General features: G+C 49.7%; 1 protein-coding gene across 1 annotated transcript in view; it reads left to right on the top strand.

The window, feature by feature from the left end:
- The window catches only part of GTSE1 (G2 and S-phase expressed 1), a 289,654-nt gene that overhangs the window by 73,140 nt on the left and 201,893 nt on the right, over window positions 1–14,621 (top strand). Inside the window, exon 4 of the mRNA XM_085654085.1 lies at window positions 4,231–4,903. Coding sequence (XP_085510211.1) covers window positions 4,231–4,903 — 673 coding nt within the window. The remainder of the gene's footprint in view (window positions 1–4,230; window positions 4,904–14,621) is intronic.

The following is a 14,621-nucleotide window of genomic DNA, read 5'->3' as shown; positions in this document are numbered from 1 at the left end:
CAGGAAGGAGGCAGTTGTATCTGGTTTCGTTCCATTCAGAGCAACCACTGCCTTTACTACAGTGGGCCTTCTACTTAAAGCTCCGGCAATCTGAATTGTGGTGTTCCCTTAGCTGGATGAGGAACTCCTAAAAGATAGCTCCCCAGAGATGTTGACCTCCAAACCTTCCCCCAACCCCCTCTCCTCCAGAATTGGAATACTACAGCAAATTGAGCATTTCCTCCTCCTTTGAGGGTTCTCAACATTTAGAATGATTCAGATGTTTCACAATGGTCCCGACTATCTTACACCTGCTCGGTCTACTAGCCTCCTGCATCCTGTTGGTCACCCATGCAGGCTGGCACATGAGGGCCCTCCAGTGGTGTTTCTGCAGGCAGTGCTTCCAAAATGTTGGAGATTCTCAGGATTGTGTGAAAATCTCCAGGGACACTGCAGTCTACCTACAGTAGTGGAGTATGAAAAACAGTCTCTTCCCAAGGAAGGCTTTTCCATCCGGTCGTAATTTGGCCATGAAGGGTGTGGTATTCAGATCTCATCCACCTCTGCATGTGCCGTCTGCTGTGTCTCACAGAGTAGACCTTTCTTGCAGTATAAAGGCAGGTTCTTAATCCCAGCCTCCACCTACGTGTCTGGGGGCTGAAAGGGCAACCTTTATCTGTGCCCCCTGAAGTGATGGATGTCATTATGTGCCTGTTTAAACTCCACAAAGATGGTGTATTTAAACAAGCTCACCAAATCTAGTGCGGACAACTCAATATACACTTAAAGCCTGCTTATCAGACGTTCTACAGTTTGCCCTTTCCTTAGCACAGCAAGGATGTGCAGTGGGCACTGGAAAGGGCTACCTACCAGCCTAGTCTGCTTGCCTTATCAACTGTCTTACGAACAGTTCCCCCAGCTCCCTTTTATAATGCCTTAATTTTGTTCTTATGTTCCTTGTGTGTTTACCATTATAATTGTTGCACAGTTGTCCTTTGTGTTTGCTCATGTTTAATAGCGTTTCCGATCTCTAACATCAGCTAGATGTGGTAGTGAGTTACAAGCGGTGAGTGTCAAACATCCTTTCACTTTGCTTCATTCTTTCCAGACAAGTTGGTGTTAAGAACCACGGCTGCCTTCTAGCTGAAGGTGGTTACTCCCCCTCTGCCATCCTTCTTCCCTACTCCACACTCCAGAAAGAAGCTTCTTTGCCTTTACCATAAAAGTTGTGTGAACCGAACACGTGAATTAAGAATAGACGATGAGCTCTTCTTAGGATATCTGGGGAATATGAAAGCCAAGGTAGTCCATAAGGTGACATTATCAAGATGGATAATCCTGTGCATCAAGAAGTGTTATGCTCTAGTGTCTAAAGAACCTCCAGAGGTCATTCTACCAGAGTGAAATCCTCCGGTTCGGTGCTGAGAAGACGAGTGCCCGTAGCAGACCTCTGTAAACTGGTGACCTGGGCTTCTCGCCTCACTTTAGCAAAACTTTACTGTTTGGACTCTGAAGCAAGGAAGGAAGGCCACTTTGCACACTCAGTTCTTCAGGATTATTTGGTATAACCAGCCATGCACACAACCCTGATTAGTGACTGCTGTATCCACCCCGTGGTTGGGGACTGCTTGGGGAATCTATTGAAAAAGTGCAGCATCTGCCGGTAGAAGTATCCATCGGAAGAAAGTTACTTCTCTTCGGCAGTGCTCTATTCCCCATTCAGATTTCACGCCAACCCACCCTCCCCTCTGTTGAAGGCTGGTTATTCCACATGTCCTATTAATTTGATCCCAACATTATCAGCAATACTCCACCTGTCTTACTGATGTAAGTCTCATCTGTTGCCTCAAAGGTGAGTTTAAAAGAAAAAATGGAAACTGACGTTGGCACGAGGATGGGGGTTCTTTATGGTTCCAGTGATGTCACAGGGACCCATGTGCGGTGCTGCAATAAAGCTGGCACCCGCTGCCGGCAAAGGGAGAGCTGCTGAAGAGTTTACATCTCCAAATTGCTGTCTGTCACTTTCTAACAGTGATGACTCAGCAGTTAGAGTATGCACCAGAAAGAGCATTACTGAAAATGGGTAACTTTTTTTCAACAAACCGACAGCTGCAGAATTTCTCCCAAGCTATAAAAGCCATTCAGGAAGTTTGAGGAAATGGTCTGCAAGTTCTGCCAGGATCATCTGGACAAAAGGTAAAGTAAAACTGTGCTTTCTGGAAACTGGGTTTCCCCAAATTTCACTGTCCACTGTACTGTGCATTCAATTTGCATCACCCTTGGCAATAGCTCCCATGAGTTACTGCTGAGCAGAAGGCAGCCAAGATGGAGGCGGTGGCATGGGGGGCAAACCCAGCAGGAGCTCAGCAGCATCTGAAACGTATGTCAGAGAAAGGAGAAAAAAAAAAAACTGGAGGATTCTATGAAAGCCAGAATGTTTATGGTACTGTGGGTTGGGCTTGCATTGCAGTATTTTCTTGTCTCTGGGATTCACCTCTTAAATGTTGATTGGGACCAGGGATGTAGGAGTAATTCTCCTCTACAAGAGCAGAGCTCATAATTACGAGCTCTCCTCTACAAGAGCAGAGCTCATAATTACGAGCAGTAGTTGTGCCCCAGCTGCTGAGAACTGAAAGGTAAGTTAATGGAACTCTAAGGTTGCGGGGTCCTAGGATGTGCTTAAGTGGCAGCTCTGTCTCTCACTTAATTTGTTAAACCAAGGCTTTGTGTCTGACCCGGACTTAAGGTGCAGCAATACATTCCAGTTTTGTAAACGACCTGTCATTTTTAGATCTCGCCTAGCGATGCAGCGCCATGCGCTGCTCACTAGGCGAGATCTATTGTTGTCGACTTGCTTTCGATGGGGGACAGGACATGTACACGCGTACGACCTGGACAGGAGATGTTCACGCATATGGTGCGAGCAGGAGTAGTAATGCCGCGAGCCGTAAGCGTGCACATCAACTGTCTGTGCCGAAGCTTAACAGACAGGAGATGTGCACGCGTACGGTTCGCGGAGTTATCACCACTCCTGCTGGCACCATACGCGTGCACATCTCCTGTCCAGGCGCGGCGTGCTTGCATGCATTATCAGCCGGTATTTAACCACCTGCAGGCTCCCGCTGAACCCCACTCACCGGCTCTTGTGGGGACTCTGCGCTGCTCCTCGGCTGGTCTCCTCGATGGCAGGGGGCACTCTCCTCTTCACCCGTTCACTCTTTGTGGCGCATCAACACGCAGGGCTCCGTCTTTCTCACAGGAGCCCCGCCTGAAATCCTGCTCCAGCCGCACTATGCGGCATTCACGAAGGCGGAGTGGGCTCCCGCCGGACTTCCTCTACTGCTTGCCAGTGCAGGGTGGGCTCTCCGACACGCGGGCTGCAACACACGGGTCTCCCTCAGCTCACGGGAACCCAGACACTTCTGGCCGCGTGCTCCATGCCCCGCCAATGTCCCAGGCAAGGTTTCCTGACTTCCGGGTTGCGCTGAGAGCGGCCCGGAGAAGGCTTCCAGAACAGCTCGGGCTGCGGCCTCATCCTTTTACTTTGGTGGTTACACAGTGAATCTTTTTTAGTCTATAAGCACTATTTTATTTAAATAGTTTCTCCTACTGCAGGCACAACATGTTTTCCTGCAATATTCAGTGCGTCATGCGCCCTTTCACTTTCTAAGCAGCCCGGGACAATAGCGGCTGCTTCTTTCAATAGGTCTCCCATTTATAAGAGTTTGAGCTATTGGCATTGTACATAACAATGCCTTTTATTTATGATTTAATTATCATATAAATAAGACATTGTCATTTACAGTGCCAACAGCTTAAAGTCTCGCCAAGGTGAGACATATTGCATTACAAATGCTTGTTATATTTTGTACCTAGTATTAGAAGGACAACACAGCCATTTTGCACCACTATCTTTGGTCCCCTTCTGCCCTGCTGACGCAGAGATCTAGAATAATCTTAAGTGTAGTTCTGTACTACATCTTAGCAAAGGATAGGCTGGAGCCAACTGCCTAGCTTTAAAGTGAACTGTGAACTCTCCAGAGACGTTTTGGACCAATTCAGATGGTTGGCAGTAGCTTCTCTGGCAACTATGATCAATGGCATCAGCTGACTAATTGACTAATTGTTCTTCAGTTAGCTTGGGTGTTCAAAATATATATTTTTCTTTGATTTTAATATATTGCTTCAATCATGTCATCATGGATTTGTTTGTTTAAGCACACTTATTGAAACTCTTTTCTCTTTTAATAGTGGGAAGGAAGATGCTGAAGATGATGAAGTTTTTATTGGTCCAATTGGCCATAAAGAAAAATGTGTTTCAGTTTGCGTTGATGCACAGAAGAGCAAGTCCGATGAGAACTGTCCACTAGAACTGAATGAAAAAGCAATGTGGAGTCCTCTAAGTGGTGACAAATTTGTGGAGATTTTTAAAGAAGCTCATTTACTAGCGCTGCAGCTGGAACAATCCAGAGAGACCCCACACAACAAAGTAACTCAGTCGGCAGTGAAAAATCCAGCCATTGAAAAGTTTGTACAGGAATCCAAATCCAAGCTGAATATCTTTCATAGTGGACAGGAAAATGCTAAAACCCCTATCCCGATTAAAAGGGAAACTTACTGTGTGAACGACAGCCCCTTTCATTTGCTCCCACCTTCCATTCAGCAGCGGTTGGAGTTTCCAGTTGAGAAAACATGCCCATCTCCAACACGCTCCTCTCCATCTCGATGCAAGCCAAGCCAACTAAAAGCAAAAACTCCCCAAAAAACATCTTTGTTGCCAGCAGAAGCAAAAGAAAAGCCTAATGAACTCCAAAGTGTAAAGCGCCCTACAGCAATTGTTGGGAAAAAATTAACCGTGAGCAAGTTGCAGTCTACAAAGGCAGTTTCAAATGCATCAAAAACCCAGCACCTTGGCCTACCAAAGGTAACTAAAACTGTCATGATTTTTTTTTTTACTGTTACCCTTCTGTTTGTTGGCAGCACTAGCTGATTGCTAAACCTGTTTAAAAATAAAAGCAGAATTATTGTAAGAATGACAAATTACCCAGAAAATGATTTTTGCACATATTCAACACGTTCGCCCATTTTCTTAAACACACTTGAAATGAACTCCTGGACAGGAAGGTCTGTACCAGTCTTCATAGCAATAAAAGACCAGGCCTGACCACTTTTTGGGCAGAGCTTATCTTTTGCTATGCCTGCCTGCGTGACAGTTCCCTGTCAAGCCTTTACTTAAGGGTCTGGATCCTCTTGTCTTAACGGCAAAAACTACTTGCATTGAGATTGCTTTATCTGTTTGGCTGGTACCACCTGCTCCATTACACAAAAGCTCATGACGTCTATGGGCTTGCAATTGTTAAAAAGAACAGTGTGTAAACATCATTTTTCATTGCCTTCTGGTATGGACATCTGCTTGCTCATTCACTGAAATAGGGAAGATGGAGATACGTGAGCCATAGCATGCCTATCCCAAAAGTTGCCATCTCATCATAGCTTAAGGCATTATTTCTAGAGTGCTTTAGAAGGAATGTGGCGATCAAAGACTGGATACTGCCTGAAAGGCCGTAGCAGCTGATGCTTCCACGTTATTGGGAGAATGTTTTTCTGCCTTCACAGCAACATCCTCTTGAACAACCCCTCTAAATGTTTACATGGCTGACATACCAGACTCCTATTTCTATAACCGTATTCACCCCCTTGTCCAGTTATCCTTATAAAAGACTCCTCTTTGGGGTCTTGTTCTAAGAGTTTTGGCCAAAGTTTCCTTGCTGGGTTATCTCCAAGTTTTGTAGAAGCATGGCCCTTTTGTTGAATCAGGTACTTTTAGTGTGTCTCCAATTCTATTATTTCTTTATTTATGTATTCAATTTTACAACAAAAGAACCATAAACTGCTACCTTCATTCCAACACATGACCGGTCAAAAATGTATGTCCAGGCATGGAGGCTAACGTTATGCAAATCTCCTTTTATTGCCCCTCACAGCAGCAACAATGCAAATGATTAAGAACTTAAGAACATTCCAGTAAAGTAAATAGTCCAGCATCATGCACCCATCTTCCTTTTTTGTTGCTACTGCTCCCGCGATAAATAAATTGTGCTTGAGGAGATTTGGGTGTGCTTTGCTGTTAGAGGGGCATATTTAGGCTTGTAAATTGCTTTCCCCCACTACCGCTTTCATATTTTCTCACGTTTGTGGCTGTTTGGTTATTTATCACTAATTTCTTTATTTCCTCTATTTAACATGTCCCTTAATCCTTTGTACTTGCGGTTACGCTGTTGGACTTCTCAATGCCCTTCTGGGCTCCTGTGCCCTCTGTTCTTTTGTGGTTTATCACCAACTTTCATACAATGTGACTGGGTCGGGCTGTGCTCATGCTTTTGTCTGCCTCCTGTTCCTGACTCACTAGCTTGCAGGCTTCAGGAGACATGCCGGCTCCTTCCTTGACAGACACGTGTCTCCTTGCAGATGTAGGGGGATTTCGCCATAAGTCTAGGGCTTCGTTGAGACGCGCAGTCTGGTATGCGGCCACACCGATGATCCCAGCATTGTTTGGCTTTCTTTGGGGCGGCTTCCTTTTAAGCAGACGTTCGCACAGATTCTGCTTTGGTGATTTGACTTCTTCAGTGCAGCACTCTTCCCTACGCGTCTGCACCACTTGGGCATTGCTCTTCCTATCTTAAAGAGACACGTTGGTGATGTTCATTACCTTAGAATATCCCCAGGCATCAGACTGGATCCGGAAAGTTTTGCTAGCAGTACCCTTGTGCATTAGTAGGTGGCGTCTTGCGGCTCAGCGTCAGTCGCTGGCATCGTAAACGCAGAGATGACGTCACGGAGACTACTTGGGCGCCACCCATGCATGCTGACGTCAGTAATTTCTTTTTCCGCGCCAGCAAGCACAGATCCAGTTAGAGCACGTACCTTAGTCACTTTTTGACTACTCTTTTGAGACTGGTCTCGCCTTTTCTCCTGGTGCTTGTAGAGCTGGCTGGATTTAAGTCTTGTGGGGCCTGCCGTCACAATATGTCGGTGGCGGACCCCCACGATGTTTGCCTCTCCTGCCTAGAGACTGACCACGACTCCCGGTCATGCCGGGACTGTCGGGCAATGGCCCCGTAGGCCTTGAGGGAGCGGCGCCAGAAGCTGCTGGAGGGCCGGCACTCGTCCCAACGCTGTTCCAGATCCAGGGGCCGTTCCTGGGATCTCTCGCGGGGCCACAGTAGTCGCTCCTTGGGTACCAAGTCTTCGCCCTCGGATTCCGGTAAGCAACGCCATGAAGTCGCAGAAGCGTGTTCGCTCTCCAGCGTCCCCCCGTCGGTCCTCGAATGCGGACGAGCGGCACAGGGGTTCTGCCCCTGCGGCTCCTTTGGAGCCTGGGAGTCCCATGGCCTACCCGCCTTACCCGGGTCCGGCGGCGACTCCCGAACAGGTGCAAGAGTTTCTTGCCACCATGGACCACCTTTTTAGGCCTCGGGCTCCCACCGGTGCGCCTTCGGTCCCGTGTCCAGATCCTGTTGGGCTGTCGGCAGATCCAGCTTCAGTGCCACAGGATCCTGCGCTCCCGGCTCCGGCCCCAGCGCTGCCCTCTGCTCCACCTCCACCTCCAGCACTGCAGTGGGTGCCGTTCGTTCCAGGACCATTTCATTCCTGCCTGGGATCCGCATTAGGAGACGGTGCCGTTTCTGGTGCGCATGTTCCTGCTCCGGCTCTGCCGCTGCGGCTGGTTCCTCCTGCAACGGAGGTGGAGGATGACTGGGAGGGTCCTCGGACCCTCTTCCCAGTCAGTGTGACTCGGAGCAGGACTGGGTGGACGACTTGGAGGACGCCGGCGACCTAGATGTCTCTTCTGACCCGGGGTTTGCCTCTCCCCCGCCTACTATGGGGGAGGGCGCTTCCTACACGATGGTGCTCTGTCGGGCTGCTGAGGTCCTCAACCTAGATCTTCCTATGGTGGCCCTCAAAACTAATCTCCTCACTGAGGTGCTCCAGATGGCGTCAACTTCGTCGGAGCCCCTGCTCCCCTTCAACGACGCCCTCACTGACGTCCTGTTGGGCACTTGGTCGAGGCCGGCCATGGGGGCCCCTGTGGATAAGAATGTCGCAAGGCGTCACCGCCTGCCGCCTGTTGACCCCGCGTTTCTGACCACTCATCCCAGCCTTATAGTCTGGTCATCCAAGCCTCGACGTCGCAGAGTGCCTTTCCCATGGCTCTGCCAGATAAGGACTCTAAGAAGCTGGAACAGTTCGGTAAGCGGTTGTTCTCTTTGGCCAGCTTGGGGCTTCGGTCGGTGAACACCACCTGCTTATTGGCATCCCACGCGGTGTGCGATACGGTTGCTCAGGTTTTGCCTCAGTGTCCTGAGGAGGTCCATGCTGTGCTTTCCCAGGCGGTTGCTGAGGGTCAGGATGCGGCTAAGTTCGCCGTGGTTTGGACACTGCTGACATGTTGGGCAGGGCGATTTCTACGACTGGCGCTGCGCCTGGTTGCGATTTACTGGGTTCTCGCCCAATGTCCAGAGCTCGCTCATGGACATGCCCTTTGATGGCACTCGCCTGTTTGGCGATAAGGCTGACAGTGCACTGGAGCGATTTAAGGACTCGCAGGCCACGGCCAAGTCCTTGGGTCTATCCACGTAGAGTCCAGCTGCTCCTGGTTTTCGTTCCTTTCGTGGCCAAGTCAGGGGCGCCCAGGCACATTCCTTCAGCAAGCCTGTGCAGAAGCCATGGACCTGGCTTCCGCAGGGGTGTCTCTGGGAATCAGCGTGGGGGTCAGTCCACCTCCGCCCCAACTGCTTCTACATCCAAACCTTCCTAATCCAAGCTTTGTGGAGCACCCTATGCCAGTGGGTGGCAGGGTTCGCCATCACCTCCCCCACTGGCACGCTATCACATCGGACAAGTGGGTGTTGCAGATTACCTGCAAGGGTTACTCCCTTCCCTTTCAGTCCACCCCTCCAACCATGCCACCTCAGTACCACCGCTTGTCGGGGGACCACTTGGCGACTCTCCAGCAGGAAGTTGCAGCCCTCTTGGCCAAGGGGGCCATCAAATGCGTTCCTCTGCCAGAAGTAGGGAGTGGTGGTTGTTCCCACTACTTTCTGGTCCCCAAGAAGGACAAAGGGGGTCTGCGTCCTATCTTGGGCCTCGAACGTCAATCGCTTCCTCCGGAAGGAGAAGTTCAAAATGCTGACTCTGGCTTAGGTCTTGGCTACCCTCGACCCTGGAGACTGGCTGGTAGCGTTGGACTTGCAGGACGCATATTTGCACATCCCCCGTCCTGCCGGTCCACCTGCGTTACCTGCGGTTCACGGTAGGCCAGGAGCATTTTCAGTTTGCCATGCTCCCCTACGGCCTTACTAGCACCCCTCGGTGTTCACGAAGGTGATGGCGGTGGTTGCAGCTCACCTGCGCTGGTCAGGTGTGTCAGTCTTCCCTTACCTCGGCGACTGCTTGCTGAAGGAGGGCTTGCCCCAGGCAGTCGTCCACCACCTTCGGACTACGGCCGACCTCCTGCATTTGCTGGGGTTCTCCATCAACGTGCCAAAGTCGCACAAGTCCCTCTCAGAAGCCCCCTTCATCGGAGCGGTTCTGGATTAGACGCAATTTTGGGTTTATCCTCCCGAGCAGCGAGTCCGGGATATTCAGGCTAGGATTCCGTTCTTTCAGCCTCTATCCTGGGTTTGTCAGGATGACCCTCCGGCTCCTGGGCCTGATGACCTCCTGCTGGTACCACGTGCCAGATGGCGTATGCGGGCTCTGCAGTGGGACCTGAAGTTGCAGTGGGCGCAGCATCAGGGCAACCTGTCCGATCTTGTCTGGATCTCAGAGGGCACTGCACGACAATTGCAGTGGTGGCTCATGAATCTCGATTGGGTCAATGGCAGATCCCTCTCCCTTCCCCAACCGAAGCACAAAGTGGTGACGGATGCGTCCCTCCTCTGATGGGGAGGCCAATTGGGAGAGACGGAGATCGGAGGCCTCTGGTCTCCGGTGGAGTCCCGACTCCATATCAATCTGCTGGAGCTTCGGGCGATCTGACTTGCACTGAAGGCATTCCTTCCCTCTGTCTGGGGAAGTTTGGTGCAGGTGTTCACGGGCAACAACCAACCACGACCGTGTGGTATTGCAACAAACAGGGCGTGGTGGGGTCCTGAACCCTATGTCAGGAGGCTCTGCGCCTCTGGACATGGCTGGAACATCAAGGCATTACCTGGCAGGTTCTCTGAACGCCAGGGCGGACGAACCCAACCGCCGGTACTTGATGGATCACGAATGGCGTCTGAACTCTGACGTGGTGCAAGGTCTCTTTCAGCAGTGGGGAGAGCCTTGATTAGATCTATTTTCCGCCAAAGAACGCGTAATGTCCTCTGTTCTGCGCGTTGGAATTTCCAAGACTGCACTCGTTCGACAACACTTTTCGTCGCAAGTGGAGTTGTGGTTTATTGTACGCCTTTCCGCCTATACCACTTCTGCCCAGAGTGCTGAAGAAGATTCGGCGCGACCGAGCCCAAGCCATCCTTGTAGCTCCGGATTGGGCACGAAGATACTGGTATCCCGAGCTACTCAGCATGGCGATCGATTTCCCCCGATCCGTCTGCCTCTTCGGGAGTATCTTCTGTCGCAGCAGCAGGGGACGGTCCTCCACCTGAACCTGTCCAGCCTCCACCTCCATGTGTGGAGATTGAGCTGCGACAGTTCACCGCTTTCGATCTTCTTCCTGAAGTCTGTGATGTCATTCTGGCAGCCAGGCATCCCTCCACTAAAATGGTTTACGCCTGCAGGTGGAACAAGTTTGTGGCATGGTGTACAGCGAAGGCTGTGGATCCCCTTTCTGAAGTCGTGCTGTTCTTTCTTTGGCTCAGCAGGGCTCTGCTCTGGGCACTATCGAAGGTTATCTTTTGGCCATCTCCGCCTTTTTACAGCTTCCAGATCGGCCTTCTCTTTTTAAATCCCTGGTTGTTAACCGTTTCCTGAAGGGCATTAAGCACACGTTTCGTCCCGTGACGTTCATAATGCCTCAATGGAACTTAAACCTCGTCTTGACATATCTCATGTGTGCTCCTTTCGAGCCCCTTCATAATTGTCCTTTGCGTCTTCTCACTCTCAAGACAGATTTCCTGGTAGCTATCACCCCTGCCAGACGAGTGAGTGAGCTCCAGGCTCTTTCTTCCAAGCCTCCTTTCTGTTCCTCCGGACAAGGTGGTTTTAAGGACCCATCCTTCCTTCTTGCCAAAGGTTGTCACGCCCTTCCACATCGGGCAGACCATCACTTTGCCCACCTTCTTTCTGCCTCTGCATCCTTCCAGGGAGGAGGAGAGGCTCCACCGTCTGGACCCAAAATGTGCGCTTTCGTTTTACTTGCAGCGCACACGAACGTTCCGGGTGGATGACCAGCTCTTTGTTTGCTACGTGGGTGCCAATAAAAGGTTGGCCGGTGCACAAACGAACCATCTCACGGTGGGTCGTTCTGTGCATCAAAGCATGCTACTCCTTGGCTAAGAAGGAGCCTCCTGTGGGACTGCGTGCCCATTCGACTTGGGCATCTTCAGCCACTACTGCCTTGGGACGCGGCGTTCCCTTACAGGACATTCAGGCAGCTACGTGGGCCTCGCTGCACACGTTTACCAAGCATTACTGCCTTGGCAGTCAGGTCTGGAGAGACTGCTTCTTTGGCCGTTCTTTTCTCCGTGACTTTCTGGTGTAATCTGTTCGCAGACCCTCCCCCGGGGTTGGTATTGCTGGGGTATTTATTCTAAGGTAAGGAATTTATCACTAACTTGTCTCTTTCAGATGCACAGTTACTACTTGTGTAATGATATATCTGTAAGAGACATTAGTTAGTGATGGATTCCTTACCGCCCCACCCAGCCTCCCCGTTCTGTGAACTGTTTCTAGGGTTAAGGTCTTCCCTTTCAGGGCCCTAGTTTCATGGCACCAGTTGTCAGTTTCTTTCATGGCTCTGCGTTCCTGGCGCGGAAAGTCTTGTACAGAACTGACAGTGTGCATGGGTGGCGCCTAAGTAGTCTCCGTAACGTCATCTCGGTGCCTACGACGCCAGCGATAGACGCGGAGCCGCAGGACGCCACCTACTGACGCGCAGGGGTACTGCTAGAAAAACTTTCTGGATCCAGTCTGCCTGGGGATATTCTAAGGTAAGGAATCTATTACTAACTAACTAATGTCTCTTACAGATATATCGTTACACAAGTAGTAACTTGTGCGTTAGGAAGATTTTTAGCGAAACCATTCATCCCTCCCCCATCCACCCGCCCCCCTCCCCCCGCCCTCCCTTAATTGGCCGACGATGCACCCGGGCATTCTTGGCATATGGGCAAAGAATATTGCCATACAATATGAGCAGCCATTTTAAGTGTTGGGAACAATTCAATAACAATCGGTCACTGAGACCTTTGGCAGTTTTAGTCTCTTTATACACTTCCACTGATTTTTCCTTGGACAGCTGCCCCTTCAATAATCTATCTGATTAACTAGACTACCTTAACTTGACCATTTCGTTACTTTCTTAGCTAGTTGGCCCTATAATGCCTAATACCCTAGATCTTCTAGAGTGACAATGTCTTAAGAGCAGGATGAGAGAATTGAAAGTGAGTTGGAGGATAAGGTGAATAGGGCAATTGGGAAATTGATGGGGTCCCTAGTTGACACATCACTAGGGAGTTGGAAGCATTCTTCAAGAAACCAAAGGGTTCTTATTTACTTACCAGCCCGACTACTCTAGATGGGTAGGTAAGAACCAAAGAAAAGGTTTTAGGCTACAATTTTCTAATAAAGCAAAACAAAAGTGACTGGAAGATTTGACACCTGAGAGAGCCGGTGATTAAATCGGTGCTTATGGCACTGAGGATGGGGAAGGAAAAGGCCCAAATGTCCCTCTATGTATTGATAGCAAAGAGGCTTTTGAAACGGAGATCAACCTCTATTATTCCTCTGAATTTGACCCTGACCATGAGGGCCTCGATGTCAGGAGAAAAGGGACATACGAAGAGATATCCAAGGCCTCTGGATTAAAGATGGCATTGTTGATACTTTGCGGTTGGATATGTCCCTTTCTAATTAAGCACCCCTTGTTTCTTGAGTCTCTTGATTGCAGACTTCCCAGCATGTCATTGAGTACATTGCATTCTGGTTAAGAAGTGAGATCTCCAAGGCAGTAAGAACTTGTCTCAAATAGGAGTGCCACTCTCTCCCTGACAGTCACCATGAGCCCAGATTTGGACCACAGGTAGTAGCATTTATTTACGAAATGGGCAAAGACCCAAGGAAAGGGCTTGGCGGCCTTGAAGTCCTGCCAGGATAGTCTGCTAGACTTCATTGGCCATTTAACCAAGCTATTCAAAATGGTAGAGGTCGCCTACCTCAATAAGACTAGTTGATCCCAAAGAGTTGCGGTTTGTCTCTTGGGGAATGCAAACACAGCTCTCTAACGATGGAACTAAGAGCATCCTGCTCAAAATCGATCCCAAGTTGATCAAATTGGTGAGCAAGGAAGGGGACTCCTCCTTTCAGGGTTCCCACTTCGGAGAGGAATTTGTTAAAAACATGGCCAAGTATGTAGGGAGTATTCCAGGACAAGGTTTTTGGTAGGGCCCAAAGAACAAGTGGTAGTTTCCTCCGCCTATGTCCATCTTCATCCAGACCCTTCATGGGATGTGGCAACAGGTTTGCACAGATGAGCTTTGGGTCTCACAAGGCTTCTACCCCCAGAGGCAAAGGTTCTGTGGTAGGTCCTCCAGAGGAGATCGGAGGCAAAGAGGTAAGCGTTTTGAGAGACCCTTCAGATACCCCTATAAAGGTTGGAGGCAGGTTGGCCCAGTTTTGTGGCAATTGGATGCTAGTGACGCAGGATCCCTGGGTCCTGGACGCTGTGGGGGGGGCTGTCTGGTTCAGGTGAAAATTCCACTGTGAAATAATTCTCACAAGAAGACTCAAAATTGGTTATGCAAGAGGTAGAGGACTTTCTGGCTAAAGGGGCTATCCGGGTGGTCTCTGCCTCCGGGGTAGGTTTTGTCTGCAATATTTTCCCCCCCATCCGAAGTACCTTCAGATTACCTGAAAGGGAAAGCTCTAGAAATTCTGCAGTCACCCCTTCGATCTGTCCTCGGCATCCTGGTGCTTTACCAAGTCCTTCGCCGGTAGCAGCTTGGCTCCGGGCAAGGGGAGTGAGGCTAATAATTTACATCTATGATATTCTAATAATGGGTCGATCCAGGGAGCTAGTGTTGAAACCTACTGAAATGATTAGATAAGAAAAGCTAGGCTTTATTGTAGACACAGCTCAGGCAAAACTGAGGCTACTAAAGGAAACATTCATAAAGCTATGCAGGGAATTGAGGAAAGTACTATGAAGAGTTTTAGCAAGGATTCTGAGCATGTTATTTTCCACAATTCAGGCAATATTCCCAGGCTCCCTGTACTATTGGGCTCTCCAAAGACTCAAACGTAGGTGCTTACGTACCAATCGATTTTACTCACAAATGTTTTCCCTAGATCAGGATTGAAGGACTGAGCTTAGGTGGCTCAGGAATACAGAAGCATAGACCGGGGAGGGTCATTTTGGGAGAGGGGCCGGAAATGGTGATCAAGTCGGATGCACGTTTAAAAGGATGGGGAGAAAGATG

The sequence above is a fragment of the Triturus cristatus genome, chromosome 4_1 (assembly GCF_964204655.1).
Source record: "Triturus cristatus chromosome 4_1, aTriCri1.1, whole genome shotgun sequence".
In the NCBI taxonomy this organism is placed as follows: Eukaryota; Metazoa; Chordata; class Amphibia; order Caudata; family Salamandridae; genus Triturus; species Triturus cristatus.
This window is presented reverse-complemented; position numbering and strand designations above follow the sequence as displayed.